The sequence below is a fragment of the Crocodylus siamensis genome, chromosome 11 (assembly GCF_052110815.1).
Source record: "Crocodylus siamensis isolate JL-2025a chromosome 11, ASM5211081v1, whole genome shotgun sequence".
Taxonomy (NCBI): Eukaryota; Metazoa; Chordata; order Crocodylia; family Crocodylidae; genus Crocodylus; species Crocodylus siamensis.
In genome coordinates this window covers 20,274,768-20,293,421 of record NC_143405.1, presented here as the reverse complement: position 1 = coordinate 20,293,421, position 18,654 = coordinate 20,274,768, and the positions used below count along the sequence as shown (strand labels likewise).

General features: G+C 52.1%; 1 protein-coding gene and 1 pseudogene across 1 annotated transcript; one reads left to right on the top strand and one right to left on the bottom strand.

Annotated features, from left to right (window-relative positions):
• Positions 1 to 1,927: 1,927 nt before the first annotated feature.
• Positions 1,928 to 2,088, bottom strand: LOC149855564 (U2 spliceosomal RNA; annotated as a pseudogene).
• An 8,200-nt stretch (positions 2,089 to 10,288) lies between these two features.
• Positions 10,289 to 10,786, top strand: RNF224 (ring finger protein 224). Its single transcript, XM_090022588.1, has one exon. The coding sequence runs from the start codon at positions 10,289 to 10,291 to the stop codon at positions 10,784 to 10,786; it is 498 nt and encodes a 165-aa protein (XP_089878714.1).
• The last annotated feature ends 7,868 nt before the right edge of the window (positions 10,787 to 18,654 follow it).

Sequence of the window (18,654 nt, the reverse complement as noted above, 5' to 3'; positions counted from 1 at the left end):
TTGAAAGCAAAAAACTCATGTCACATACATTAAGTCACAGTGGGGTCAAAACTGCAGGCCTGCTAGCCCCTGCTGAGGCCACAAAGCCTGCTAAGTTTCAGGGAGATATGTGCAGGGGTTTGGGGGAAACTGCACCTCAAGCTGTGGACAAGCAAAACACGTGACATGGGTGACACTGTGTGTGTTAAGGTGCAGCAGGGTGAAAGCTGCAGGCCTGCTGAGGCCATGAAGCCTGCCAGCTGTCAAAGAGATAGGTGCAGGGCTGCCGGGTTCTGGGGCCCTGCACCTCTGGCTGCTGACAGGCAAAACTGGTGTCATGGGTGGGTGACACTGTGTGTGTGTGTGTTAAGGTGTGCCCTCACTCAACTGACACCAAGGCAGAAAGCAGGGCAGATCAAACAGTGCTGCCTTTTATGCAGTTTTTCCATCCTGCCTCCAGAGCGCTGGGATTGGAAGGGGCCTCAGGAAAGGGTGACAGTCACTGGCCACCTACACAGTCAATAATGAGAGCACCCCTCCCTTCCCCCTCCACTTCCCCCTCCCTCTCCTTACTTTAGTGGCTGTTTCCCTGCAGGCGAGCCCAGTTGGAGCTTCGAAACTCAAAACGTTTAGAAAATTTCAAAACATTTCGACTTGCCTCGTTTTGTTTTGAAGCTGTTTTGAAGCTCTCTGTTTTGCTTTGATTTTGCTGTTTCAAGTTTGAAAAAAGTCAAAACAGCATCGAAATGAAACTGCCAGTGAAATTTCGCACAGCCCTAAAAGCCACTTCCTGCTGTAACAGAAAGGGAACGAAATAAATTAAAGCCAGCTCGGCTCTCTGTATCTGCTACCTGGGCCATCAGCACCCATGGTGGGATTAGCTGTGCTGGGCATGAAAAAGGAAGACCCCCTCTGTTAGCTGGGCACAGAGCAGAGAGAGTCCCTGCCCACCCGTGTCGGAGCCCCATGGCTTCCTGGGGGCTGCATAGCAGGTGGACGTGGGTTTCTTTGTTCTGATGAAGTGAATTTGGGGTCACAAAAGCCCGTGTTCCCTCTATATATCTAGTTAGTCTATAAATGTGCATATCTACCCTGCCTTCTGTGTTCTGTCATGCAGGTGGAGAAACACAAGCTCTCTTCTTCATTGGGCTGCCCCAGGACAGGAGGGAAATGTGGGCTTCTTGCTGGGAAGAAAGAGAAATCAGGGTGACTCCCCAACCTGGGGCTAGACACCCCACTCTCACTGTACAACCCCCAGGAAAGGAAGGGTGTTTCCAGGATCCTGCCAGCTGCCCCGCTGCCCCTGGAAGATGCAAATGTAGGGATCTCTTCAGCCCAGGGCATCTCTTCTGGGGAAGCAGGGCTCTTGGAGGAGCACAGGTCTGGCTGTAGCACTCTCGCCTCTACAGTGGGACCTGTAGAACAGTGATTCTCAACCTTTTTGTACCAGGACACATTTGTAAGCATCGATGGCCAGTTCTGACCCAGTAAATAGTTTAAGTACAAAACAGTCCCCTGGCCCTGCTGGTGCCCCTCACTCCCAGCCCTGAGTCCTGCGGGGGGGGAGGGTGTGGGGCATGGGGGCCTCAAGCAGTCCCTTTTGGCTGGAACTCTGCCAGCCTGCAAGGGAAAACCCCATTTCCCATGTTTTTCTCCTTTAAAGAAGAATCCATTTTTAAAGTCTGTTTGCAACCCTTTCATATATTCTTGCAACCCTTTTTTTTTCCCCCTGTTTTTTTGCACCGGTCCTAGAAGCACTGGAATACCAGCTCAATTCATGGAGTGGATGGAGCAAGCTCCAGTTCCACCACCCAACACCAAAAAGAATCTGCTTAATATAGACCCCGATGGAGGACATATCAGAGATAATCACCTGCTCTGGGGAGCCTGCCTACATGGTCACGCTGCTTCCCCTGCCAGGTAAGTATATTCTTGCAACCCTTTTTTTTTTTTTTGCACTGGTCCTGGAAGCACTGCAATACCAGGTCAATGCATGGAGTGGACGGAGCACGCTCCGGTTCCACCAACCAATACCGAAAAGAATCTGCTCAACATGAGCGAAATGCAGGAACCCACTTTTGGATCATGACCCATAGGTTGAAAAACAGTGTTGTAGAACCTAACAGGCTTAGGTGTGCCCAACCTAAGCGCACATGCTTGGGCAGTGTGGTGGGAGGCCGGGGACTCTGCCCTGATAGCACAGGGTGTGGAGAGGGAAGGGAGTAGTGGGAGAAGGTGCAGCTGACAAGGAGCCATCTCTCCATAGGCACAGTGTGTGTGGGCACCCCCCTCTATGCACTCAGGTTGATATCGCCAGCTGGGAGAGATACTGTTGCTCACGCTCCAGACCTTCAAGGCTCATGTTTTCCGTGGCCTGTGAGTGCAGACGTGTGCCCAGCCCAGCCCTCACCCAGGGAAGCGATGACTTAACTTGGCCAGGTGTTTACACTGACTCATTGTGGAGAATGGTTTGTTGACAGCCTCTGGGCCTGGTGTGATATGGGTGTCCCTGGAAACAGGCACCTTGCAAATGAGGTAGTTCTGGAGCCCTGTCATTGTCAGTGTCCAGCTCCCTGGCTGTCAGTTGGCACCGAGGACATTGCTCTCTCACTCTGAGTGCTCTTGGGGGCAGCTACCGCTGGCCTGGGTCTTCCATAGTGACCTGCCAAATTACCGTTGCCCAGAACAAATGCACAGCTCATGCAATTGGCAAAGGCCCAGCAATGCGTCAGGAGAGTGTGCACATGTGTATGTCTACTCTGTCTGTCTTTAGGAAACAGATTGTTTCCCTGTGTGAATCTCAGTCATTCTGTGCTTCTCTGTGTTCACAGTATGTCTGGGGCCAGTTTGCATGTCCACATGGGAAGGTGTATACAAGTAGGTCATAAATTGGTGTGTGTACATGCCTGTGTGCGCGCTCATGGCTATATGTATATATGCAGGCAGGCATGTGCAGGTGCCGATAGGACCTTGTGAGCAAGTGTGCATGCACGTCTGCCTTCTGGGAAATGGGCAAAGAAGCTGAACGAGAGAAGAGGAGCCTGCAGCATGGCTCCCCCCCCCCCCCCCCCCCCGAGAGTCAGGGGACACACACAGCACAGATGGCAGCAATCACCATTCACTGGGCTCATTAACACTGACAACCCTGTTGAGCACCATGGAAACCACTGTTCCCGGCAAGGCAGCCTGGCCCTGGCGCCCTTGTGCCAAAGTGCCTGTGATGCCTTGCTGGCGTGTTCTGCTGTGCTGGCAGAGACCTGGGCAGGGTGGAGATAAGGTTGGGGGGATGGGAGTGTGCTGCTGATCAGGTGGGGCTGGGAGCACAGAGAGGGGCACTGTGGGAGGGGGAAGTTGGGGTGTCACTATGAGGTGGGGGGATGGGGACACAGCAGAGACAGTACTAGGGGGCACAATGAGGGATGTCCCTATGGGGTTGAGGAAAGGAGAACCCAAATGGGGCAGGAGGCTAGGCTGGGGGCTGAGTGGGGTGTGTCACTGTGGGGTTTGGTGAAAGGGGCAGGACATCAGGGCCCGCTGCAGTGCTTGTGGCCCTGTGGAGGGATGGTGGTTGCTTGGCCTTGCTCTGAAGGAATCCCAGGAATCCCAAACAGCCGACACCTGCTCTGGGCCCAGGCAGGTAAGAGACCTGCTTCTACCTCGCTCAACAGGTTTCACAGAAACCAGTCTGGCAGGTGAACCTTGTCCCCGGCCACAGGTCTACCACAGCCTGCAGCTCCTGCACCTCTTGGATGGCAGCCAGCACAGCAGAGGTTCAGGCCAGGCTTGCCGGCACTGCCACAGCATAGGGCTGGCATTTGGAGACAGCGCAGCTCCAATCCCCACCGGCCCAGCTTGAAGCTCAGAGCAGGAGCCTCCCAACCCTTGCTGCTTAGCTCTGTTGGGGTCCTTCTAGGGGCTGGGAGCCCCAGGGTTTTAAGCAATGAGCTGGCTGGGCAAAGCCAGGGCCCTGCTCCCAGAATGAGGGGTTTCATAGATTCATAGATGTTAGGGGCTGGAAGGGACCTCACAAGATCATCAGGTCCAGTCCCCCTGCGCTTGGGCAGGGAAGACTCCTGGGGTCATCTGAACCCAGCAAGGTGAGCTTTCAGATGTTTTTTGAAGATTTCCAGAGTAGATGATAGTATCATCTCTTTGGAAAGTCTGTTCCAGACCCTGGACACTCGAACCATGAAGAAGTTTTTCCTTATGTTCAATCTAAAGTGAACCTCTAGCAATTTGAGACTGTTATTTCTTGTCTTCCCCTGGGGTGCCTTGGTGAACAGATGCTCCCCCAGGCCCTGATGTGCACCCCTTATATACTTATATGCTGCCACCAAGTCCCCTCTAAGTCTTCTCCAGGCTGAACAGTCCCAGGCTCTCAGCCTCTCCTCATATGGCCTGCTTTCCAGACCTCTAATCATATGTGTAGCCCTCCTTTGGACTCTCTCAAGCTTTCTAGAACTGAATGCAGTACTCCAGCTGCGGCCTCACCAAAGCTGAGTAGAGCGGGAGGATGGCATCCTTAGTCTTGCTTGAGATGCAACAGTAGATGCATGCCAGTGTCTTATTTGCTTTGCCAGTTACAGCATCACATTGGTGGCTCGTGTTCATTCTATGGTCTATCATGACCCCCAGGTCTCTTTTGGTTGTGGTGCTGGCAAGCTTAGTGCCGAGCCTGTAAGTGTGTTGCAGCTTATTTCTCCTCAGATAGAGTACTTTTTACTTCTCAGTGTAAAATGTCATCAGATTTTGATCTGCCCACCTTGTGAGTCTGTTTGGATCAGCTTGTATCCCCAGCCTATCCTCCAGCAATAACCGCACTCCCCCATAGTTTGGTGTTGTCCACGAATTTTGCCAGTATGCATTTAATACGTGAATCCAAATCATTAATGAATATGTTAAAAAGCACTGATCCAAGTACTGAATCCTGAGGGATGCCACTGGTTACCATGCGCCATGTCGATTCAGTTCCGTCTATTAATACTCTCTGGGTCCTGCCTCGGAGCCAGTTCCCTAGCCACTTAACTATTAAGTTGTTGAGGCTGCAGTTCCCCAATTTTTCCATGAGGATGCCATGGGAGACCAAGTCAAAGGCCTTTTTGAAATCCAAATATATGACTTCAGCTTCATCTTCCTTATTCAGGTGGTGTGTTACCTGATCTTAGAAGGAAATGAGGTTGCTCAGGCATGACCTGCCTTCAGGTAGACGATCAGTAATGGATTCTTTGGTAATTTTTTTCAGGATTTTTCCAGGAATTGAGGTCAAACTGATTGGGCTGCTGTTTTTGGTCTCTGCTGCCCCTGTGGGGATGGTAGAAGGTTAGGCCAAGATACCCTACCAGAGAGTACTCGCACAGAATAAGGGCCTGACTGGGAGCAGAATGGTCACAAACGTGCCAAACCAAAAGCAGAAGGCTGCCTGAGCCTGGTACATGAGCTCATTGAAGGTACCCAAGAATTGGCACCCCATCTGGCTGTCTTAGGCTCTCCAGCCTGCATAACTATTCACAGCTGGCGCTGTCCTTGGCACAAGCATTGCTCTCACTACCCTGGAGTTATAGCTACACAGATGCCAAGTGAGTGCAGTTCATAATAGGACCATCTCACACCCACTAGCACAGGTGTAAATGCCTGGAGGGGGTGCAGGCAAGGGAGATGCCACTCCTTTGACAGACAGGTGAAGTCCCTTCCCCAGTGCCATTACAACCTCACTGGCAGCATGGGGGAAGCATGTATGGATTCAGGCAGCTTTGCCAAAGCATAAAGATGCTTCCAAAGTGGGGACCCTTGTTGACACTGCAACTATAATCTGGGCTGATGCCACAGGGGAGGTGGCTTCTCAGGCCCTGGGGCTGCAGTGCTGCCAGCTCTCATGGGCTTTTTTTGAGCACAAGGATACCAGTGCTTTTCTTAAGGCTCCAGCTCCCAGAATTATTTGATTATGTGGGGCTGCCAAGAAATTCTGGAGACATGATATAAGCATGACCTATAAACTCCAAAGCCAGATGCCAAATAAAGAACCAAGGTGGAGTTTCCTATATTGTGAATCCTGTGCTATTTCAGGCCCTGCCTCATGCTTTCCATTGCCTTAGCAGCTCCACCAGCATTCTGTAGTATATGGCCTATAATGCCTAGGAGCGTGGTATTGCTGCTCTCTCCTGACTACTACTGGCATTGCAGCCAGGCGCCTTTGGAACCATGATTCTTTCTTAGCATTTTTAAACTTAAGGTGCCCCTTTAGACCCCAGGCTCCCCTTGGAAAATGCCAGCTCTTAGCTTTCACTCATTTTTTGGCTATGAAAAAATAACAGAATAATTCTTCTGTTTCTAAGATATCAGAAAGAACACAGCAGGTTAGAAATGCTTTTAACAGTATGGCTTCTTATTTGAAATCTCTGGGTTTATCTTGTGAATCACGTGCAGGTGTTTGCACACCTAACAGTGCTAATATTGTGCATCACCCTTAAAAGGATGTCAAGTGTGCTGCAGCACCCTGGATGAGAATCACTGGCTTAATGGCAGCCTTGCTTCAGGCCTTACCTTGACCAGATGCCTCCTGCTGTGGCAGTCTGGCTCTCAGTGAGAAACTGACTCTGGTTCTGATGCGTGAAACCTACCTAAACCTAGGTGACCTTGGCTCCTGGGTGAAGTGCAGCTCATTCTGAAGCAGCGTTAAGCATATTTCCCACTCTTTGATCCCTTGAGGCTGAGCTGATATTTAATGGGGTCACAGTCTTGCGCTGCCCTATGGCCAAGAGGATGGCATCTCCCTGGATTTCATATTACAGCAGGTGTGTTCCTGGCCTTACCACCTGCTATGTGCTGTTCCTTACCGAGTTAGAGCACACATGGCAATAGGAATCTCAGCACCAATATTGCCCTGGAGCTTGGATTTTAGAGGGTGCTAACACAAAAAGAATGGAGAAACCAACCACCTCATGGCTCTTGCTTGGTTCCTGAATGCCCTGTACCCCTCCCAGAGAGGCATGGGTAGGATGGGTCTTGCAAGACCCGGCTGCCAGCATGGCATGGGGCTCTGAGGTACTTGTGTTACAAACCAAAGCAGGCAGATTCAGGTTCTGGTTAATTCAGAACAAAAAGACAGAATTGTTGGCATTTACTGAGGAAGGGAAATTCCAGAATATTTTCGTTTCAGCAACATAGCATTTAGGCGAGAAGGAGATACGTAGGGTTATTTGTCTTTCTCAGTGGCTCCTGTCCTTCCTACCTCACCTTTCCCTGGCTTCCTGTCTCTGATCAGCTTGGGGAATTCCTATCTGGTTTCATAGCTTTGCCTCTTTGCTCTTCTTCCTCTTCCATGGGCCCTCCACTGGTGTCATGTGGGCTGGGTCTCATATTTTGGGAGGTCCCTCTTTGGTTAAAGTCACATTGCCATTTGTCAGCACTATTCTCTCTTTCCTTTACCTGTCCTTTCTCATGGAGGCATTCACATCTTTCCTAGGCCCTTTGTGGTTGCCTGAATAGCCTCTATGTTGAGTCTAAGCATTTAACTTCCTCATTTGGTCTTGACTCCCCCTTTGTAGATCATAGTGTCACCTACAGATGTTGGTACCACAGGATGCTGGACTTAGTGCTACCCTGGCCACCACTGCTTAATGGCTTAGCTACACTAACTTCTTGAATCATGTCAGGTGTGGTTGCTAGGTCTAACTTTTCCCCTGATCTGGAGGCTGGTAACACAATCTTATGGCTTGGGGTTTGCATCTAGATACCTACAGTTGTGCAACCTCTCCAATATTACTTTCTAATCTTATCAGATTCATTGGAATCCTTTAAACACAGTGTGGTCCTCTGAACTTTCCAATTTACTGCTTTCTCTGTGTGTAGTTTGTAGCCCAGTATAACCATTTTAGAGACGTGTCACAGCACTAGTCAATACCTAGAACATCTGTTACATGATAAATTCCAGTGCATTGGGAATGGCTTTGTTCCAGTTTGTCCAGTTGGTCCTGGAACCCATTCAGAGAAAACTGCCCCAGGGACCTCAGACTGAAGCCTTTTCTTTAATGAGCTCAATATTGGTTCCTACCCCTCTTTCAGCATTTGCTACATCCCAGGCACTGGTGTGAGCTGTGACTGCTGGCTCCTCCCTTCACTCAGCACACACAACTGCACTTTGCAGGTAAGTCACTCAAAGGCTATCCTGGACAGCACACAGCTCAGATGATGCTCTCTGTGACAGAGTTCCCTGGATGCAAAAGGGATTTCCATTGGGAACTCTACTGTGGAAGGGCCTCTGTTGTGGTGAGCAGGACACCCTGGCCTGCATGCAGGCTACAGGTTACCCCCTGCTGCTTGGCAAAAGGTGACGGGCATCCCTCTGGCAGTCTGAGAACTCTGCTTTCTGGCTGGAGCGTAGCCCCGCACTGTGCTGACAAGACCAACTACATGGACTGTTCTGCTCCTAGCCCTGCTCTCCGAGGGACAGCTGATATTTTGGGTGTTTGGTCATATGGGTGAAACCCAGGGCTCCTTGGCTTCTCACAGGGTTCCTCTGCCTACCATCAGCCATGGGAGATCTCTGTATTAAAACCTCATAGGAAGATGGAGGGAGGGAGTTATTGGATTTCAGAGGCCATTGTTAGCAGGTGCTTGTAACTCAATCTCACAGGGTTGGCTTCCTTGTGGCAGATACAATAGCAAGACTGTCCTGAAATGCGAGCCCATTATAATTACCAAAGACAGGAGCAGCAGCTGGAATCTGGATCAAGAGCTGCACACACCAGCACCTTGCAATGCACCTCACAAGAAGCACCCAGCAGCCAGAGCCCCCTGGGGCTGTGCAGCCTGCACACTGCTTTGCCTGAACCTTGCTGGGGAGGTGACAGCATCCTTGGGGCAGGTAGGAATTGGATTTTTATTCCACAGGACCCTGATTACTTGGCATCACTGAGACTGGAGAAGGATAGCAGGAGGAGCAGAAGCACCATTATCCTGTGTGCTGCTGGGGAGTCACCTCCCCAGAGTGTGTGAAGGGAGCCAGGTCCTGTCCCAGGGGTAGGAGATATCCCTGCCCATGTTGTGGTTCTGCGCAACTAGGGTGTTCAGCTTCTGATGCATGCCCCTTTAGTATTCCCTGCCTGACCCCTTTCATTTCTATAGCCACCCTAGTAAAGAGCACTCTGAGTTGTACAGCTCTGCCAGGGACTGGTTTTGTGTGTTCCTCCCCTCCTCCATGCTGGACCAGAGCAGTGCAGATTCCTGGCCTTGCCCTGGGCAGGGTGAAGTCTGGGGCCCTTCCCCTGGCCTAGTGTAGGATTATGCCCAAAGCTCTTCTCTCCCTGCTGCCTGAGTCTGGGGTGCCAGGAGACGTGGTATGTATATCCCACCAGAAAGCAAGACCCTTTCTTTACCAATTCCAGGTAGTATATGTTCCCCAAAGCCTGGGACGGCAAGGAGCAGCTAGCTGGAGGCCAGGTGGATGCTGAAGGGAAAAAATCACTTGGGCCTTCTTGAGAGGCTGGGGTCAGACATTGAAGGATTTGGATGTAAGGGCGGCTGGGCAGGAATTCCCCACAGGAGCAGGAGGTGGGTCCTGCAAGAGAAGGCCCATAGAAGATGTGCTGGGCCCTGGGTGAGTGCAGGCACTTGCCGGCACACACCAGGGAGCAAAGCAGGCTTGCTGGCACTTGTGGGTGCACTCCTGCTCCCTGAAAGGCACTGAGACAGTTGGGCTTCACTGTTCTCCTCTGACCAAGGATGCCAAACCATAGAGAAATGGGTGACAAGGTAGGCTAAGGGGCCTGGGCTAGGCTGGATGTCACCTGCATCCAGCTCCTCTCCCATTTCCCTTCTCCCAGCTCTGCCTCACCTCCTGCTCCTCCGTGCTGGCCCTCCACACCTCCTATCCTTGCTTCCCCCTCTCTCCTATGTTCTCTCTTTCTCCCCCACTTCCCTTGTATTCTCCCCCTCTCAGACCCCTCTTTCACCATCTCTCACCTTTCTTCCCTGATAGTTGCAGAGTCCCCACCTTCTCTTTCCAGTTCTAATCACCAGCTGTCCCTCTGGTGAAAGCCATTGGCCCGTATGTGCTGCTCTGTCCTGTGCGCTTATCCCTGTTTCTCCGCTATGTGCCTCCCTCCTGCTGGGATGCCAGGTTTCAGGCCCCTGTGTCTCAGTGGCCTCTCAGTGAGGCAGCAGATCTGGCTGCATTTCTATACCTCCAGACCCTTCTTTGCTCTGAGTCCCTGGAGCAGCTTGTGGGGCGGTCATGGAGCCCTGGAACACGGTATGGAGCCATCGCTGACAGGCTTCTCTCTCCCCTCTCCCCTCCAGGATGTCTCAGGCCATGGGGAGTGACTATACTGAGGAAGTGGAGCCTGCAGCTGAGGGTAGTTTCCCAACGCCCAGCCGAGGCAGCCACAAGATCGACTGCATCATCTGCTATTCCTCCTATGACCTGGCCAGCCGGCTCCCTCGCCGGCTCTATTGCGGTCACACCTTCTGCCAGGCCTGCATCAGGCGCCTCGACTCTGTAGCCAATGAGCAGCGGTGGATCCCCTGCCCCCAGTGTCGCCAAAACACCCCCACCCCCCGTGGCGGGGTTGCCATGCTTGACCTGGACCTGGCTACTTTTTTGGCAGTGAAGTCAGAGAAGGAGCATCCTCGGGTAACTTGCAGGCCGGAGGCAGACTTAGCCTATAAAACATCCTCCAAAGAGAAGCCAGTCACACAGCAGCCCTCAGGGCTGTGCCAGGAAACAGTGACGACCCAGCCACAGTTCCCCCGAAACAGGTGCTGCAGACCGTGCATGTGCTGTGCAGCTGAAGCATCATTTGAGGGCTGAGCAGGCTGTTTCCAGAGCTAGGCCAGAGTTGAGTAGCCAGGTTCAGAGCATGTGAAGAGAGCTCCCTGCTCCAGTGATGGAGAGGGCCAGACTGGGCTGACAGGGAGTTCACTGTATCCAAGAGCCTGCATTTTTGCAGCACAACATTTTGGGGAGCAGACAGTGTCTCTCCAGGTGACTCATGGACAGTGTCCCAGGCCTGACCTCTCCAAAGGGTTCACAGCTTTCCCTGGAACTCCCATGGTAGCTTCAGCCCCTGGCTGCTTGTTTTTCACTCATTGGCGCGAGAGAGAGTAATCAAGCTCTATCCTGTCCCTGGACATGGGGTCAGCCCTTCCCTGGGTCTCATACCCTGGGTCCTGTCCTTTGTTTGGTTCCCAATAGGCCAGTTCCTGCTTGTCTGGGGAAAGATGAACTCCAGGACATGCCCTGATGGCTATCCTGCCAGGGTCTGGGGAAGCTTGGAGAAAGGGCAATCCCCCTGCCCACTTCCTGCAGTCTGTATCTGAGTGACTAATCCACCTGACATGGTGATCCCAAGTATCTGGTATCCTGTCAGTGCTTGAGTTAGGGCAGCAGAATCGCAGCCAGTCCACCTGGTGTAACCAGATATTCAGTGGAGGTCCTTGCCAGGCATGACAAGGACACTGAGGGCATTTTACAGCACTGAGGAGCAGCGAGGGGTTCCAGGGAGAGGGGTTGACACCCAAGAATACAGAGGAGGTAACATGTATTAAAAGAAGCTGAGATGTTTCCTCTCCACCGGCCTTCGTTTTTCTTTTGCCCAGGGAATCAGGGGAGCAGCGGTGAAGCTAGTGAGAAAGCAGCTGCAGTGCTAGGCTAGCTGCTCAGGGAGCAGGCACTATTTGCTCAGGATCTGCCCACCTGACTGTCTGGGATTTATTTCCTGTTCAGGCAGGGCAGACATCAGGCTACTTTAGCCCTTCTTCCTTTGCTTCTGTGTGCTGGACACTGAGGGACCGAAGGGGACTTTCCTTGTTCACAACTTTTCTCTGTGTTTGTCACATGCATGAAAAATGCAGGGCTTGGGTACATTGGAGGGCTAATGGGGGAAGGATGTCATGAGGACCAGGGGAGCCACTGCAAGGGGAGAAGGGTTGTTACCGCTCTGTTTCAAGCCCTTTGTGTTTGTTAGGTTTGGCTGACCCCTGTTTCACTCAGACGCTTGGTACACAGTTGAAAAGAAGCTCTCTGTGTTACAAATTCAGTGCAAAAGCTTTCCCTGACCCCTGCTTCATTTAAGGATGAGGGAGGTTGTCAGGCCTATTCTACAGGCCCTCCACAGGGTCCACCAGCAAAACCAAGTGAGATGAGTCCTACCACTCCTGATATTTCTAAGGTAAAAAATAAACAGAACAATGATTTTGTGGTTGAAAAGCTTTATTGGCTTTCTTTGCACCTCCACAACAGGAAAACAGAGTCCCAGCAGGTTGTCTCTCTTGTACAGATCATCCTGTTGAGAGAGGTTGAAGACAGTGTCCTCACAGTATTAGGTACCTAGCCTGGGAATTAAATCCAATGCTCCTGAGGTGCTGTGTCCTCCGCTATTGCTCATAGGAAAGTGGGCAGTCAGAGTGGTCCCTTCCTTCTTGCATCCACTTGCTTCCTGGGCTAGTTCTAATCTGGAGATAGACAAGCCACAACTCCTGTGAGCGCCACCAAAACAAGCTACAGCAAAAGCTGCCACTTATCTGTGATGGAAGAATGCCATTCCTCTGGCTTTTCACAGGAAGAAAACAGAGCTAGAGTGAACAACCTCTCCAGGAACCTTCTCCGTGCCCATTGGTAGCATTGGGAGGCTCCTGTCAGGGTCCCCTTTTGCCAGGCACTGTACTCACAGAATGAAAAGATATAAGCCTTGGAGAGCTTACAGATGTGGAATATCACAGGGGTTGACCGGGTACACAAGGGCCTGTGAGAAAACATGATCCAGGACAGCCACAGTAGCCCCTGTAGGCCCGCTGGCCAGCTGCTGTTGAGTGTTTTTGGGAACTAAAACAGATGAGTTAGGGGAGGATCTGCAAGAAGCTGGTTATAATGACCTTGTGGATTTTTCTGAGAAACTGAGGGGCAAAGTGGAAGAATCATACTGATTCTTAGCATAAAAAGAGAAGGTAACACATGCACCAGCTGGTGGGGCCCCATTACAGCAGCTGGGGCCTGCTTGTGCTGCAGCAGGTGAGCACAAACTTTGCAATTGGGGCTACATTTTCAAAATACCTTTGCTTCAGTGAGAACAAGAAAGATTGCCTTTGCCTCCCCTCCCCACAGGGGGATAGTGGAGTGCATCCCCTCCCACCCCTACCTGCAGGGGAGACAGTTTTTGAACCAACATGGAGAGCGCATGCTGTCTCCTAGAAGGGAAAGCAAGGGAAAGATTCCAATTACCCATCATGTAGAGAGCAATGGACAGTGTCTCTCCCTTCCCACAACAGAGGCTGCCCCTTCTCTCTCCACACTGCAAGTAGCAGTGTGGAATGAACTCTGGCTGGGACCCTCTCACACTCCTCCCTGAATGGGTGTGCTGGTGCCTGGGGAGGCTGGACCTCGTGCTGCAGCCCTTTCTGAAGGCTGGGTGTAGGAAGGTCACTCTACAGTGGGGGAACTGGGGAGGGATTCAGCTGGAGTTGTCCTACAGGTGAGGTACTGACAGGGGCGCTCCCCAGTGTGGGCTCTGCGATGAGTAGACGGTTGGGAGCTCTTCCCATTCCTTAAGAACAAGGGGGGGATGTCCTGGGTGGGTGCCCTCTGCCATGGCATGTGCAGGTGGCTGTGGGTAGTCAGCTTGGCTGGGCAGTGGGATCCCACACTGTGTGTGCTAGGGCCAGCCCCACCAAGTGCTTTCCTGGGAGCTGTGGTAACTGTGTGTTCCAGGTGCTGCCCTCTGGGGCAGCAGGGAGCCCTTCTCTTTCCTGGGTGTTTAATCTGCTCTCCTTCCAGCCCGCTTTTGGTCCCACAGGGCTTTCCTTGGGGACTGTTTTGGGAGGCATTCCCTTGGCCTTGTTATGGGAACATGCCATGTGGCTTCATGGCCATAGGAGTTCCTTATTCTCCTCCTCATTCTCACCTCTGATCTCAGCATGTGCTGTGATAAAGAGAGGATCAACTTATGATCCATTCCTCTGCTGGAACTTCTGAGAGGGGAGAAAACTAGAAAACCCAGAGCCAAACCGCCATAGTCCTCAAAGAGAAGTGGAAGGGATTGTTTCAACTTAGGTACTTCATTTGACTACTCCAAGGTAAAGCAGAGGAAGACAAGATTGAATGGTCACAAACTCCATGGTGACCGATTCAGGCTGGACATAAAAAAGAACTTCTTCACTGTCTGAGCCCCCAAGGTTTGGAATAGACTGCTACTGAAGGCGGTTCAAGTACCCACTTTGAACGCCTTCAAGACACATTTGGATGCTTATCTTCTTGGGATCCTATGACTGCAGGACCTCCATCTAGCCCAGGAGGTGCACAGTCCCACCAGGGGAGACGCCTTGTTGGACTTAGTGCTGGCCACGGGTGATGACCTGGTGAGGGGGCTGCGGGTGATGGGCCACCTGGGAGACAGTGATCATCGCTTGCTGGAATTCACCATCCAGCGTAAGGTGGCAAAGGGCTGCAGCAAGGCAACAGCCCTAGACTTTAGGAGGGCTGACTTCAACAAGCTAAGGAGGATAGTTGGGGAAGCGCTGAGGACCCAGAGGGGAAGGGAATCAGATGTCGAAGGTGAGTGGTTGCTCCTTAAGGAGACGATCCTCCATGCCCAAAGGGAGGTAATCCCAACAAGGGTCAAAGGGAGCAGGAGGGCACATAAACCCCCATGGCTCACTAAGAGCATCCGGGAATGTCTCCTTGCTAAAAGGGAGGCATATACCCAATGGAGAGATGGGGTCATCGCCAAGAAGGACTATGTTATAGTCGCCCGAGGATGTAGGGGGGCAGTCAGGAGGACCAAGGCAGAGTTGGAGATAGGACTAGCTTCCCGGATTAAGGACAATAAGAAGTCCTTCTTCAAATACATAGGGGGTAAAAAGAGGGTCCCGGGTAATGTGGGGCCCCTGCAGGACACGATGGGCAACTTAGTCATCACGCCAGATGACAAAGCTAACATATTTAACGATTTCTTTGCCTCTGTCTTCCTAAGTAGGGACCAGTTCAGCCACCTCCCTGCTGGGCCCCCCTCGGGCCCCGAGAGAGACACGCCTGGGCCAAGGGTTAGCGAGGAGTTAGTTAGGGTACTTCTGGAGAGGCTGGACGTGTTCAAGTCCGCTGGTCCGGACGATCTTCACTCTAGGGTTCTACAGGAACTGGCTGAGGTCATTGCGGGACCCCTGGCACGGCTCTATGAGCACTCGTGGTGCTCTGGCGAGGTGCCGGAGGACTGGAAGAGGGCCAATGTGGTCCCTATCTTCAAAAAGGGAAAAAAAGAGGACCCGGGAAATTACAGGCCAGTTAGTCTGACCTCAATCCCGGGTAAGCTCTTTGAAAAAATTATCCTGGCACACATCCAGGAGGGCCTTGCGGGGGAATGCATGCTCAGGGGCAACCAACATGGGTTTATCAGTGGCAGGTCTTGTCAGACCAACCTGGTGGCCTTTTACGATCAGGTCACCAAATCATTAGACGCAGGGGTTGCTGTGGATGTAGTCTTTTTGGACTTCCGGAAGGCTTTCGACACTGTCTCTCACCCTGTCCTCATCAAAAAGCTGGGAGACTGTGGTGTCGATGCCCACACGGTCAAATGGGTCGCCAACTGGTTGGAGGGCCGCACCCAGAGGGTGGTAGTGGATGGGTTCTTCTCGACCTGGAAGGACGTGGGCAGTGGGGTTCCGCAGGGCTCGGTCCTCGGGCCTGCACTGTTCAACATCTTCATCAGTGACTTGGATGAGGGGGTAGAAAGCACCCTGTTCAAGTTTGCTGATGACACTAAGATGTGGGGGGATGTGGGTGCACTAGAAGGGTGCAATAGGCTACAAGCTGACCTTGACAGGTTGCAACGGTGGGCGGATGAGAATAGGATGGGGTTTAACACTGATAAGTGCAAGGTGTTGCACATGGGGAGGAAGAACCGGCACCACACTTACAGGTTGGGGAACTCCCCTCTTGCCAGCACGGAGACGGAAAAGGATCTTGGAGTCGTCATTGACTCCACGATGAACATGGGCCGGCAGTGTGGGGAGGCAGTCAAGAAGGCCAATCGTACCCTGTCATGCATCCACAGATGCATCTCGAGCAGGTCCAGGGAGGTGATCCTCCCCCTCTATGCGGCACTGGTCAGGCCGCAGCTGGAGTACTGCGTCCAGTTCTGGGCGCCACACTTCAAGAGGGACGTGGACAATATGGAAAGAGTTCAGAGGAGGGCCACTTGTATGATCAGGGGTCAGCAGGGCAGGCCTTATGAGGATAGGCTACGGGACCTGAACCTGTTTAGCCTCCACAAGAGAAGGCTAAGGGGGGACCTTGTGGCCTGCTACAAACTGGTCAGGGGGGATCAGCAGGTATTGGGGGAGTCCCTGTTCCCCCGTGCGCTGCCAGGAGTGACCAGGAATAACGGTCACAAACTGGCGGAGGGTAAGTTTAGATTAGATATTAGGAGGCGCTACTTCACAGTCAGGGTGGCTAGGGCCTGGAACCAGCTTCCAGGGGAAGTGGTGCAGGCTCCTAGCCTGGGGATTTTTAAAAGGAAGTTAGATGAGCACCTTGCCGGGGTCATCTGACCCCGGTGCTCTTTCCTGCTAAGGCAGGGGGTCGGACTAGATGATCTACCTAGGTCCCTTCCGACTCTAGCTACTATGAAACTATGAAACTATCCCTGCTGACTTCCTGCCTCTGGGGCAGGGGGCTGGACTTGATGATCCTCCAGGGTCCCTTCCAGCCCAAATGTCTATGAAATTTATGAAATCAGGCAATGTCAGGTCCATTCCTTACCACTAGAATGGTCCCAAACTTTTCTGTGGGGAGGAAAGGTGCAGTCTAAGGAGACAAGAAATGCACTCAGAGCCCTTGGGAAGGTCAGACGTGTGCTGGGAAGGACAGATAGATGTAGTGATCACAGGGTTCATTAAGCATAGGCATACACGAATGAGAGGAACTAAACTGAACTTTATTGTGGAGGAGTAGGCAGCCTCTACAGTCCCTTGGTCTCTCTAACTAGCTAGATACTTAACTGAGGGATCATCTCCGAATTACCAACTTCCTGTCTCTTTAGCTAGGAAGCTTATTTAAATAACTGATTTCACTACAATAAAGACCTTTGCATATATGAGCACCAATAAGAGAAGCCCACCCATGCTTGAAAGCCTGGCAGTGGGAGGAAGATCACCCTCACTGTCCTGCCACAAGATCTCTTTTCTATTCAGAGCAGCCTTGAGATTCCCCTCACCCACCCTGGGAGCTTCAGAGCTCCCCACCAAGACTTCAAGGAAGCAGGGGTGATTCTGGGTCCTTCAGAGACTATGCATACTTACCTGAGGTCAGATGCCTTGTCTCAGTAAAAAATCTCTTCTTTACTGTCTTTGTTGTAATTTACAGCTCTGGTTACAGGTGGATTCTGGCCAGCTCTATTTAAAGTATTTCAGAGCATTTGGCAGAGAAAGTCACCCCTAACCCCCTCACCCTGAACAAACAGCAGAGACAGCCACACAGATCCCTGCAGAAAGGATGGACATCTAAGTTGGTATCTGTCCAGAAGTCTCTATGTGATCCAAAATAAGCAGGACAGGCCATGATGGCCTGGGTGAACAGGGAGTCAGTGATAAACAGTGACTATGGTCCAGGGCAGGCAGTGAGAACCAGGAGACAGGGGACAAAAATCTCTATATAGGGTGTGGAGGGAGGGGGAGGCTGCTGGACCCAGCCTTGCTGCCCAGGAACCCCAGCCCATCTGTCCCACACCCACCATTGGGATCAGGACACATGTCACAGGCCACTCAGCTGGACGGTTGGGAGAAGGCTGCAGCTGGGAGCGAGATGGGTGGGTGGGGCCTGGAAGACCCTCAGATCTTGGGGCAATGACAGCATGGGGCCAGGGCACAGGCACGATCTGCTGTGTGCGCACCCCTGAGATGGGTGTGGGTTCCACAGGCAGGGGCGTACAGGGAACAGACCGTGGCTCTAGCCCCAGCCCCATGCCGTCACTGGCCCAAGATCCCAGCCCCGGCCCGGGCACGGGGGCATGCGGGGAACGCATTGCAGCTGTCCTGGCCCCATGATCCTGGGATTTCCATGGAGACCAGCTGTGCAGCACACAGGCAGGGGCTGCCAGGAAATGGGAATCTGGTGCAGGGCTGGATCCGCCATTTTGCCCACCCCTGCGCTATATACATTACTGACAGGACACCAAAAAGTATCATTAAAACAGGAGAACCCTTAGAACAAATGAAACCACGTTCTCCAGAAACATCTGTGTCTCCAACTTTGGTCTAGTACCTCCCCCTGTTTGGCTTTTGTTTGGAGTCATGCATGGTGTGGACAGGAACATAGAGTCAGCCCTGTCCATTGCTAATTCCCCTCCTCTTCCAGGAGTGGAATAAAAATATACAAGAACCTCATTCTCCACATAGGCTGCACACTTCTCTTTTAGGAATGCTCCCCCTTCAGTACGCAGAATAAAGCTTTCTCTTGGAGCCATTACTCCTTCCAGTCATTGGGTTTGACTAAGCCATCTCTTAGGAAAACCAAGATTATTCCTAACACAGTAGAACAGGGGCAGTAGGCAGCCTAGATTACCCTTTGGGCCTAGCTGCCAGGGACCTAACTACCCTTAGCTGGTCCTGGTTGCCTGCATGCATGTGGCTGCCTGCTCATAAACAATAGCAATAGTTTTCTGTCTAGCCAAAAGTGCAGTTTTCTGGTAG

Excerpts from the sequence above, each read along its gene's own strand:
- RNF224 (XM_090022588.1), top strand. The coding sequence starts at position 10,289 with ATGGGGAGTGACTATACTGAGGAAGTGGAGCCTGCAGCTGAGGGTAGT.